The sequence below is a fragment of the Furipterus horrens genome, unplaced genomic scaffold, assembly GCF_987537825.1.
Source record: "Furipterus horrens unplaced genomic scaffold, mFurHor1.1.pri manual_scaffold_5, whole genome shotgun sequence".
Classification (NCBI taxonomy): Eukaryota; Metazoa; Chordata; class Mammalia; order Chiroptera; family Furipteridae; genus Furipterus; species Furipterus horrens.
The window spans coordinates 63,990,621-64,003,420 of NW_028327175.1; the positions used below are offsets into that span (position 1 = coordinate 63,990,621).

General features: G+C 34.3%; 1 protein-coding gene across 1 annotated transcript in view; it reads right to left on the bottom strand.

Moving 5' to 3' along the window:
- Positions 1–12,800, bottom strand: part of SPATA9 (spermatogenesis associated 9) — a 46,137-nt gene that overhangs the window by 28,820 nt on the left and 4,517 nt on the right. The window contains exon 2 of the mRNA XM_090276508.1: positions 5,156–5,244. Coding sequence (XP_090132634.1) covers positions 5,156–5,221 — 66 coding nt within the window. The 5' untranslated portion in view covers positions 5,222–5,244. The remainder of the gene's footprint in view (positions 1–5,155; positions 5,245–12,800) is intronic.

Genomic DNA, 12,800 nt, shown 5'->3' on the forward strand with positions numbered 1-12,800 from the left:
TTAATTCCCCTAAACACTATACTAGATTGATCCACTCAACTTTCCTCTCTTTTACAAAATTGTCTTTCTAAATTTTAATCTCTGCAGAAAAATAAGATTTATTTGTAATTGATAATCAGTTAATCAAATCTCTCTTATAAGGTTCACGTAATTTTTGTTGGGCAAAATATAGCATTTATTATATACAAATATTTTTTTAAATTCAAGCGTGTATTATTAATGCTTTAGTGCACTTTTATTATCTTTCTCATTTTAGTTCATCATGAATTCACGGCTTTATCCAACAGACTTACCTGTTCCTAATTAACATCTTTGTTTTCTTTAATGTTCAGATGGTTCCTATTTAATGACTGTGCTTCCTTTCAGTTTTTAAAGCTTTCTTTTTTTTTGATACTTTCTTGGATGCCTCTGAAAGAATTACTTCTGATAACAAAATGTTTCTAACCAGCTTCACTTTCTCTGCCACAAAACATGGAATCAACTTGTTCCCAAGAAGACTGTTACTGCTTTTAAGAACAGTATCAGAAACCAAATCAGAGGATTGGGGTTGTTTGGTGGTTCTTCCTGTCTCTGGGAATATGAAAGTGACAGCAGAGGACCGGCTATTTATATTCTTTTAGATGCAGAATGAGACAGTATTCTTTTAAAAAAAAAATGTCACTGGTTTAAGTTGATGAGTCCAATTAGTTACTTTAAAAATTAGCTCCAATAGAAAAAAATTTTAATAAAACATTTTCCCCTTTTATTGAGCTATTCATTTTTTCTTTTTGTCTATTATCTATGCTATATATTTTCTTGCCAAACTATGTGTGTAAATTTAAATGTTGACTCCAAATTAAGAAGTCCTCATTTCTTTTCCCTCTGTTCATTTATTTATTTTTTTACTCTTGGCCTAATTAATCATCCTCGAATTGTTTGCAACATATGCAAGTTTAGATGATTCTTTTTGTCATCATTATCTTCATCTGACCTTATCACTAAATGTCAGAAAAGAAATTCCAACCCCCAACCACCATCAGTACCTCAGAGACACACAAAGGTACTTAAAGACCATTTACCAAAAGAAACTTAGTATTAGTTAATCAGATTGGTTCAAGAATCCGCTCCAGATTTCTCTATCTGAGCTACATTCTTTCGGCATATATCCTTTCCCTTTTTATTTATTTCTAGAGCCATGCCCATTTCTCTATCATCAGCAGTTTTAATGCTGAACTCTAATTTCTATTACATCAGCTCACTACCCTACATCTATAAAGCCAGCCTGTCAGCAAATCCTATTCATTTTTTTTCTCTGAATAGTCCCAGAATTGGACCACTTCTCACTGTTCCAGTTCCAATACCCAGACTATTTTATTTCTATATCACCAGCATCTCTTCTCCAGACTAGCAAATTAGCCTCCTCAGCAGAGTCCCTGCTTTTGCCCTTGCCTGTTATCATTCTTTTCCTCAACACATCAGCCAGAGAGCGACAATGAAAACATGTTAGATCATATCTTGCTTTTCTGCTCAACTGCTTCAGTGGCTTCCTGGTGCACTCAGTGTAAACGCCAAAGTCCAGACAATATGGTTTTCAGGGCCCTACAATGGTTGTCTTTTCTTTACCTCTCTGGCCTCCTCATCTTTTATTTCCACTTCCCTCCTCATTACTTGTTGAAACGTGTTAGATATATTCCCACCTCAGGGACTTTGTCCCAGCTGTGCCATTTCATCTCTCAAAAATACCAAGGTTCTTTTCCTCACTTGCTTCAAGTCTTAATTCAAGAATCACCTTCTTACTAAGACCCTCAAAGGTCTTAACCATCAATTGTTCTCCCTATTCCTACCCCTACTTTATATCCCTTCTCCGCTGTATTTTTGCTTCTCCTCAAGACCTACCATTAACATGTTTTTTTCCTTGTTTATTGTTTTTCTGCTTGACTAGGATTTAAGTTCTATGACAAGTGTTTTATATCCATTTGGCTCACTCATCTTTTCCCAGTGCCTAGAATAATGTCTGGCACACAGTAGGTGCTCTATAAATGTAAGTTAAAATGAATGCATGAAGAATATCAGAAAAAATATAACAGGTTAATATTGAGAAATATCAGAGAAATATACAAAATATTAAATTAGAAACCACCAAGAAAGTTTTCAGTACACAGTGAACTTTGTAACTTTCACAATGATAATGCCCCACAAGAAACAACTTCCTGAAGACATAAATAAATTGAATTCTAGAACATTCTAGTTGCAGTCCTACTCTCATTATATTTAGAAACCTTAATACCAATATAAATAATTTCCAGACATTATTGGTGCTTCCCCAGTAGTTCTTGTCCTACTTTTTTTTTAAGCATCGAGAATTCAGAAAAAGTATATCAACAGATAGAAAAATCCAAAATTTTGCATGGATTCTAGTATGTTCTGTCTATAATTCCCAGTTTTTTAGTATACAGTTAAGTTCAAAATAATTACAGAATAAAACACATAATTATCTTTCATAATTATAAGCCACAAATAGACCCTATTTACAACAAAAGATTGCTCTCATTCAAGATCATCTGAATTTAAAAAAATTTAATTCTCCAATTATAGTATGCATTTTTCATGCATTCAAATTTAAACGTTTACTATTTTAAGTCCTTATAGCTTCATATGGAAATCATCTGCAACTTGCAAGTGCAAATCTTAAAAACTCACTTTTTACTAAAGGAAGTGGATGCTGAGGGTATTAAGTTCTGCGCTGGTTGGAAGGGAGGGAATGGAGCATACAGGACTCAGAACCTACAACCTCAAGCCAAGATTCTAAAATTAACTTTACCCAGCCCCAGGAAAAATATTTCCTTCAAAATCTTTAGTCATGAAGAACTATGTAATAGCCATCAGTCTTGTAGATTCCTCTATAAAAATTTCACCATCATTCCCATCAGTGTTTTGTTTTTTTTTGCAAGATGGCCTGTTCCTAAATAAATGCCTAAAATAATGATTTCAAAAATATTTAAACACTAATCATAAAACTTAGAGTTCTGAAATATAATCCAATTAATAAAGCCCTCTAAGTATTCTTAAAATCATCCCTTTTGGTATGTTTGGGAACTATGGAGAATCGTGGAAATAATAAAACTTGCAGCATTTACAATCTGACCTTTTAAAAATAATCTAGTTAACAATGGAGTATCAGCATTGTTTTCTGGATGATTTATTTTTGAAGAGCAAATAACTTCAATGTGTTACCATATCCTCTTAATTATTTAGGTTCCCTGCCAATCTCAGCAACACATTCTTCACAGTAAATGATGGAAGAAGAATAATGTTAAGTGTTTTTAAAATGATAAATGAAAAACGTTTATATTTATACTCTTCTCTGAGTAGGGTAAGGTTCTTATAGGTAAATGACTTTGATGCTTTGGAAGTAGGAAAAGTTCTTTGAGGGTCAGAATTTCAATCTATTTCACTAGAAAGCATCCATGGCTCTAGTGATAATGAGGCTATGCAGAGAGTCAGGAGAGATGAAGGGAGTTGTAAAGTAACCTGCAACTTTTTTGATTAAATCAAATCCCTGTTTCTCTCATATTGGCAATGATGGGAAAATCACAACTGGAAGGGGCAGTGGGGCTTTCCAGGTCTGTCTCTGGCTTCCTAGGATTCACCAAAGCTCTCTCAATAATTACTTCCACTAGTGTGCCAGCCAACGTTACATCCCAGACCAAGCATGTTTGCCTGACCATCTCTTTCCTTAATACTTCAGAGCACAGCCCAAAATCTCTCCACTGTTTCAGAAGACATTATACCAAGATTAGAGGAATGCAAAGTCTAAGATATGGTATTACAAAATCCAACTTGCCCTCTGGATATTTTAAGGTTTACTCTACCCTACTTAGATTACTACCATCTGAATGCCATCTTACTATTAGGCATCCAGATGACTATACTGCAATATCACTCCTCCCCAAAGTCTAGACGCAAGACCTGGAAACAGGCTGTTTCATACTTTTTGGTCTGACTCTGCTGCCTTTGGAATATTCTTCTCTCCTCCTCATCCTAAACTTCATCCCTTTCTTCACCTTGAAAACTCCTATTCATAATACCTCTGAAACTCAATTTAAGCATCCTTCCTCCATGAAGCTCTCTCTGACCATTTAAGGTAGAGTCATTCACTCCTCTAAACTGGATATACCTCTTACCATATTCTAAGGCAATTATTTGTTTATAACTTGTTCTCCATTAAATTAAGCTCAATGACTGAAAGAATCCTGTCATGTTTACCTCTATATTCCCTCTCCCCAGTCCCATGCAATAGTAAAGTTAACGTTCGATGCCTGGGTGTCTGGATGAATGGTTAAAGGTAGCTCTAATACCTCTTTCTCTGGAATGAAATATATAGACTTTGTGATTACTATGTTACTCAGTGCTTTTTTTGTTTACTTTCAGGTTTTGACTATGTTTCTCACATTTGACACTGCCAGAAGTCTGATTTCTGGATAAGCAGTTTGTTATTGTACCATGCAACTTCACAACATATTCCATCCCAATTGTGGTCAAAATGAATGAAACAACACTTTTTCATTAAGAGCTGTGTACTTTTGAGTAAAGTAGGTCATATGTGTCCCCTAAACATGATGTTATTTTTTTCCTGACCATATGTATCTTCAAAATTTCTCCCTAACCCTTCCTCTAATCCCAATATTTTATATTTCAAATCATTTTTGGAACAGATGTTTAAAACATATACATATATAGTTTCTTAAATTTATATCACTATCTTCTTTCCACATAAAACACACACTGAAACAATACTTATCATTCCATTGTTATAATTAATGTGTTAGTTTTTTCACTTATTTAACTGCCAGAGATTTTAATGAAAATATATCTAGGTATTTTTCTGATTTTACATTAAGCAAATCTTAAGTAAACTACATTGCAACTGTGGCTATGAAAGAGTTTTAGATTTTCAATCTAACAATACAATGACTATCTTTAAACTTAATTTACCTACATAAATTCTTTGTCTCCAATCTCTCCCAATAAATAAGAGTTGAAATTTGTTTTTTGAAGTAAAATTACTTTCCTAATCTTCAAACACTGATCTTAAAATCAAGCATTAAGTAATTTGTATGATACTAAAAATACAGTCTACTTTTTATAATGCTTTTCAGTTATGAAATCACATTACCTGATTAGACTGTGATAATCTCAGGATGGTAGGGAAGTCATCTTTAAATTCATCAATAAGGTCCATGATTGTTTTCTGGATCCCCTCGACTAAGATAAAAATAAGTTAGAGAAAAAAAGCTTTAAAAACATCCCCTAACCATAATTCAAAAGAGCATGGAACACTGGATCCATTGCCTAGGAGACTGGAAAAGCAAGCAAATCCTAGGGGACTTTATTCCCAGTTTCCCACACCCATATCCCCTTTACAACAACGTTATGTATACTTCTTCCAGAGAAGTTCTTCAACACGTGCCCACATATCCACCCAACAGGTTTGATTGGCATGATGAGTTCTTGCTGGGGCTCCTAGTGCTTGGGAAACTTGTCCTCTACCATCAGTGAGTGATGAAGGCAGCCTTCCACTCGGAAAAGAAGGGAAGGACAGAACCTACAGCTCACTGCTGGAATTCTTTGTTATGGCACAATGCGCCTCTGAGAACTTGTTATAGAATCTTCTGAAATTACTCTGGCAACGAGAAGAGAGTGTGTTTGGAGGCGCAAGGGGAGGAGACAGGGCATTGAAAAATGAACTACACTAAGGAGTTCTACAATATAAATTGAATTTTGTTCCAATTTCTGCAGTGATACCTCAATTAATGGATCATCTGAGAACAAAGCTCCCTCTGAAATGAGTTGGCATATGCTTTAAAAGAAATGGTTCACATATGGTGCCAAGTGGAAAAGAAACACCAGTAATTCAGAAAGACTTCTGGACAGATTGTTTTTCCTTGCCCAAATGAGGGTCACAGGTCCATCTCAGGCAAAATTGTGAAGTCTTTGGTTGTCTCCTTTCAAATCTCTTTAGCTTCTCCCCTCCTGGTACTCTCCCACTTCAGACAACCATTATTTCCCCCTTATCAAACCTGGGAAGAACTACCTATCAATTATGATTTAGTGTGGATGAGTTGAGTTGGTTAACTCAAATCCCACTGCAACTTGAAGCCTTTATATTTAATTGCAGCTAGATGGTTTTCTTCAGCAAGCATCAGGTGGCTGCTGGAGGTTTATTGGTGGGAACTGTATGGAAAAGAGAAATGTTCATCAGAAGACTCCTCTACCATGTGGAGCCTGACAGATTTCTGGCTTTTCACATTGTCCTTCATCTTAAGAACACTTCGCACCATAGCAAAACTACCTGTCCTAATTTTAACCTGCTTTCCTCCATCATGACCCTAATGCTTAAGATAATCATAACTTTAACATTTGAAAAGCACAATGACTGCCAAAAATAAAATCTAATTAAGCAATGGTGAACATACAAACTGGGAGTTTGTAAGAAAAAGAAACCTGTTATTTGTTCTATCAAGATACCTGGCTATCAGGGTCTACCTCAGAGGAACACCTGGTAAGAAGTATTATACCTTGGCTCTCTTAGCTTCTTCCCTGTTCTCTACTCCCATCTACCCCCTAACCCTTTTGATCCTTCTGCTCACCACCTAGTGTCCTAGATTCCAACTGGTTTCACCCAGTTTTCTTTTCATCAGTTCTCACCCTACTAGGCATCCTATAAAATTAACAAATCTACAAGAAAAATGTTTCTCATCCTAATACTTCCCAAAATTTAAGCATAACTGGATTCTATTATGCTAACAAGGTCCTTTTTGTCTTTTCTTTAATGACCCTGATGAAAAAATACTGGGCATGGTGGTGGTTATAAAATAGAAGTCCCACCCTATACCCTGCCACACTTACATTTATGACCACTTATGATAATATTTTGGTTTTTAATTATTTATATTTATATCCTGATGCATCTTAAGTTATTTCACATGAAGTTAAATGAAATGTCAATCTTTAATTATTTATTGTTATTCTTTAAAACTCAGAATAGAGTGCTGCATACTTATAAAATAAATTCTAATGAGAATTTGAAGCAGTTTTTATGGAAGTAGGATGTTTGTAAATTGAATAATTTGCAATGTACTAGAAAAAATTCTTTAAAAGTAATCCTAGATAAAATTCTTCTGTAAGGTAAATAATCACCTTTTTAAACCAAAAATAAATACCTGCTACATATCTTGTAAATACAGCTTTCCCAAAGATGTTTCAAAACAGTCACATTTATAACATTTTGTTTCTTCTTAAAAATTCTTTAATAACTATATTCTATAATTTTAGTTGTGTACTGTTTATAGTAGACCTGGAAATCTTCAAATAGTTACAGTAAACTGACACGCTACACAGGGGACAAAATTAGCAACATCAGAATTGCTACCCAAGTTTTGGAATTGCCAATGTTTGGTTAAATGGCAGGAAGTTAAGAAGGTCAGACCTGTTTGTTGACTACAGTAGTCCCTCTCTATATCACAGTTCACTTATCATGGCCTCACTGTATCCCGGGATTTTTAAAAATATTATATTTAATTATTTATTGCATGTTTTTCGCTATATCGCGGGATTTTGTGGTACTGTACACATATGCTGTTAAAGTTACATAGGTGTAAGAGTGTAGAATAAATGTAAGGTTTCGACTTCGTGGGGGGGGTGGCTAGAACGTAATACCTGCAACAAGTGAGGGAATACTGTATTTTAACCATCACAATATAAACTCTATGAGTTCAGGGACTCTGCTTGGCTCAAGGCTGTATTCCCAATACTTAGCCTATGCTTTTACATTCTTTTACATTTCACAATATTACAATAAATGTTTCCTGAACAAATATCATCAAATTTGTTACTTATGTTTCAGGCAGAACAAAATATTTATCATTAACAAATTAATGACAGAGTCAACCAGCTGATCTACAAATGCAGAATACAGAAGACATTACATACATACACAAATATGCACACATAATGTTTATCAAACATTAGGGGAGGCCCAGACTGGTACACGATCTGGTGCCACCAACGGCAGATCCAGGAAGTGCAGATCAATATAAGAAGCAGCAACAAACAAGAAGAATCACAAAAATGTGAGACAGAGAAACAATCCCCCAACGAAAGGAAAGGAGGAATCCCCAGAAAGAGTGCTAAGTGAAATAGAGGAAAGCAAACTATCAGACATGAAATTCAAAACATGGATTATAGGGAAGCTCAATGAGCTCAGCGAGCTCAAAGAAAACTACAAAGAATTCCAGGGAAACTACAAGGAACTCAAGGGGAACTACAAGGAACTTACTGAGAATTACACCAGCATGAAAAAGAACACAAAAGCCATCGATAAGAGCCAGGAGGAAATGAAGAATACGATTTCTGAATTGAAGAACACAGTAGAAGGAATTAAAAGCAGGCTAGAGGAAGCAGAAGATCAGATCAGTGAGCTGGAGGACAACATAGAAAAAAATTCCCAGAGAGTGCAACAAAATGAAAAAATACTGAACAAGAATGAAGATGTTTTAAGACAGCTGCAGGACAACATGAAACGTAATAATATCCATATCATAGGAATTCCAGAAGGAGAAGAAGAGCAAAGGATAGAAAACCTCTTTGAAAAACTAATGATAGAAAACTTCCCTAACTGGATGAAAGAAAGAGTCATGCAAGTCCAGGAAGCACAAAGGATCCCAATGAAGATGAACCCCAACTGGCCCACTTCTAGACACATCATAATTAAAATGGCAACATTGAAAGACAAAGAGAGAATCCTAAAAGCAGGAAGAGAGAAACAGCTAATAACATACAAGGGAGATCTGATAAGGCTATCATCAGATTTCTCAACAGAAACACTACAAGCCAGAAGGGAATGGCAAAAAATATTCCAAGCAATGAAAAACAAAGGCATACAACTAAGACTACTCTACTCAGCAAGGCTCTCATTCAAAATGGAAGATGAAATAAGGAGTTTCCCAGACAAAAGAAGGCTAAAAGAATACATCTCCACCAAACCAGCATTGCAAGAGATGCTAAAGGGTCTGCTTTAAGAAGATGAAGAAACAGAGAGAGACAGAGGAACACAAGTACAAAGGGAGAAAATGACAATGAATAAGTACCTATCAATAATAACCTTAAATGTAAGTGGATTAAATGCACCAATTAAAAGACATAGGGTAGTTGAATGGATTAGAAAGCATGACCCACATATATGCTGTCTACAAGAGACCCACCTTAGAATGAAAGATCTGCACAGACTGAAAGTGAAGGGATTGGAAAAAATATTTTAAGCAAATGGACATGAAAAAAAAGCTGAGATAGCAATACTGATATCAGACAAAACAGATTTCACAGCAAAGGTCATAAAAAGAGACAAAGGAGGACATTTCATAATACTTAAGGGAACAATCCATCAAGAAGATATAACCCTGGTAACATAAATGCACCCAACATAAGAGCAACCAAATACATAAGGAAACTCTTGGAAGATTACAAGAAATATATCAATGGCAACACACTCATAGTAGGGGACTTTAACACCCCATTGTGAACAATGGACAGATCTTCAAAGCAAAGAAACACCAAGGATATTGAGGCATTGAAAAACACTCTAGATCAAATGAACTTAATTGATATATATAGAACTTTTCACCCCAGAGAAGCAAAATATACATTCTTTTCAAGTGCACATGGAACATTCTCAAAGATAGACCCCAAGGCAGGACAGAAAACAAGCCTCAACAAATTCAAGAAAATTGTAATTATATCAAGCGTCTTCTCAGATTACAATGGCTTGAAACTAGAAATCAATCTCAAGGAAAAGAACTCAAAAACATTCAAACTCGTGGAGAATGAACAACAGGATATGAAATAATGAATGGGTTAACAATGACAGCAAGGAAGAAATAAAAAAGTTTCTGGAAACAAATGATAATGAACACACAACAACCCAAAACCTATGCAATATAGCGAAAGCAGTCCTGAGAGGAAAGTTCATAGCAATACAGGCTTACCTGAAAAGGATAGAAGAAGCTCTAATAAAAAATCTAACCCTACAGCTATAAGAACTAGAACAACAACAAAGCCCAGAGCGAGTAGAAGGAAGGAAATCATCAAGATCAGAGCAGAATTGAATGACATAGAGACTAAAGAAACATCCAAAAGATCAATAAAACCAAGAGCTGGTCCGTTGAAAAGATAAACAAAACTGACAAGCCTTTAACAAGGCTCATCAATAATAAAAGAGAGAGGACCCAAATAAATAAAATCAGAAATGAAACAGGAGAAATCACAACCAATACCACAGAAATACAAAGGATTGTAAGAAATTATTATGAACAACTGTATCACAAGAAGTTTGACAACCTAGATGAAACGAACAAATTTTTGAAAACATATAATCTTCCAAAACTGAATCAAGAAGAAGCAGAAAGCCTGAACAGACCAATAAGAACTAATGAAATTGAAGCAGTAATCAAAAAACTCCCGGTACACAAAAGCCCTGGACCGATGGCTTCACGTGTGAATTTTACAAAACATTTAGGGAAGAACTAACTCCTGTCCTTCTCAAACAATATACAGATCACGTATCACAAAAATGTACACTTGAAACCTATATGGCCTTATTAACCAATAAATTTAACAAGAAAGAAAAATTTATTACTTAAATTTTTCAGTTTATCTATGCTTCATTTTTAATAGGCTATTATTTCTCCCTAGCTGAATATACAATAGTTTTAGTACCACTGATTAAATAAGTTATTGTTTTCTCATTGATATGAAATGCCACTTTTATTATATACACATACACAGAGATATATATTACAAACTATTTCTGAACTTTCTATTCTGGTCCACTAATCTATTTCTATGTCATTACAATACTGATTTGACTACAGTGGCTTTATAGTATGCTTTATTTTTTGTTAAGGGAAGTCTCTGCCACTCTTCTTTTTCATCATATTATTTCTAGCAGTGTGCTCACCCCCCCAAACCCATCCATCTAATCTTAATTTTTTACATTAATCTCTTAGATTTCAGCATCATCGGGAGAAAATGACCATTTTATTGCTTCTTTTTCTATTTCCATACCAATTATTTTATTATTGCATTTAACTGCATTCACTTGGACTTCCCAATCAAAGCTGTAATAATGATTACAGCAGGAACGCCTATGTTGTTCCTGTTTTCAATTAAAATGGTTCAATATTTTACTGCTTACGAAAAACTAACAGCAAATGTTATTCTAAACAACCCTTAACATATTTTGGTTCCTTCTATTACTATTCTGATTTTGTTTGTTTGTTATTGGAAATGGTTGTTTAATTTTATCAAGTTCCATTTCATAGTCTATGGATAGAATAACTTTTTTTCCTCAATTTGTTGATATAATAAATCATGTATTAGCTTTCCTCATACTGGAAACATCTTTCTTAGCATTCCTGAAAAAGGATTTTACTGTATTATTGATTTTATATTTGGCTAGACTTTATTTGCTAAGATTTCACTTACACTTTTTTCAACTAAATTCATAAATGACATTGGTTCATGGCTTTCTTTTGTACACTTAACAGGTTAGTATTACATTTGTATGCATATGAATTGAGAAGGCTTCCATTTTTCAGAAGCATCTGGAACAGTATCAGAATTATTTGGAATTCCTTTTCCTTTCCTTTTTTAAAGTTATAATTTACATAGAGTTAAACATCTTATTTTTTAATGCTAGCAAGAACTCAGTTGTAGAACTATTTGATCCTGATACATATATTTTAAGATTTTATTTATTTATTTTTAGAGACAGAGGAAGGAAGGGAGAAAGAGAGGGAGAGAAACATCAATGTGCCTCTTGCACATTACTAACCAGGGAGCAGGTCCACAACCCAGGCCTGTGCCCTGACTGGGAACTGAACTGGCAACCATTCGCTTTGCAGGATGATGCCCAAACCACTGAGCCATGCCAGTCAGGGCATAAGCCCAATATTTTTTAAAAGCTATATTTACCAACTTTTAAATATCATATATGTCCATTTGTACATTAAAATTTCATTTTTGGGAAGTTTTGATAACATGTTTTATTAGGAAAACCTCTTATACAAGAGTTTCAATTATGTCACAGTTGCATATAATTATTCTAATCTTCTTGATGTATATTATTTCTAATCTTATACACATTTCTTTCTTTTTTCTTAAATTCATACTCAGGATAAATTTAAAATAAGTACAAAATTACCCTATGTTTAGTCTTATTTCTTTAATAATGAGTGTATTCTAAATATATCTTTCACTTTATCCCACAGATTTTTGAAAGTTTTTTTTCAATTCTCCCTTTGATCCAAGAGCTATTTTACTTACATTTTATAATTTCCAAGTAATTAAGATTTGATACTCTCTACTTATTTCCCCTTGATTGGCTTTTAAACCAGAGAATATTACCTATAAGAATCTCTACTTTTGCAATTTTAAGGTTTCCTTTGTGTCCAACTTCATGACAAAATTTCATAAATGTCCTAAGTCATACAATGGAAACGTGCCTCATCAAAGAATATAAAAATACAATAAACTGAGTTTATCAATTGTATTATTCAATTATTTTTTAGCCCAGTTATATTTGCCTATTAGCTCTATACTGAAAAAGAAATGTTAAAATCTTTCACAAATTCTATTTTCACCAAGTTTTCCTTGCATTTCTCATTGTTTTCATATTACGTCAAGTATTGAATACTACCAAGGATGTGAAACTCAGAAGTTCTCATACACTGGTAGTAAGAATGTATGTTGGCATACTTTCTCTG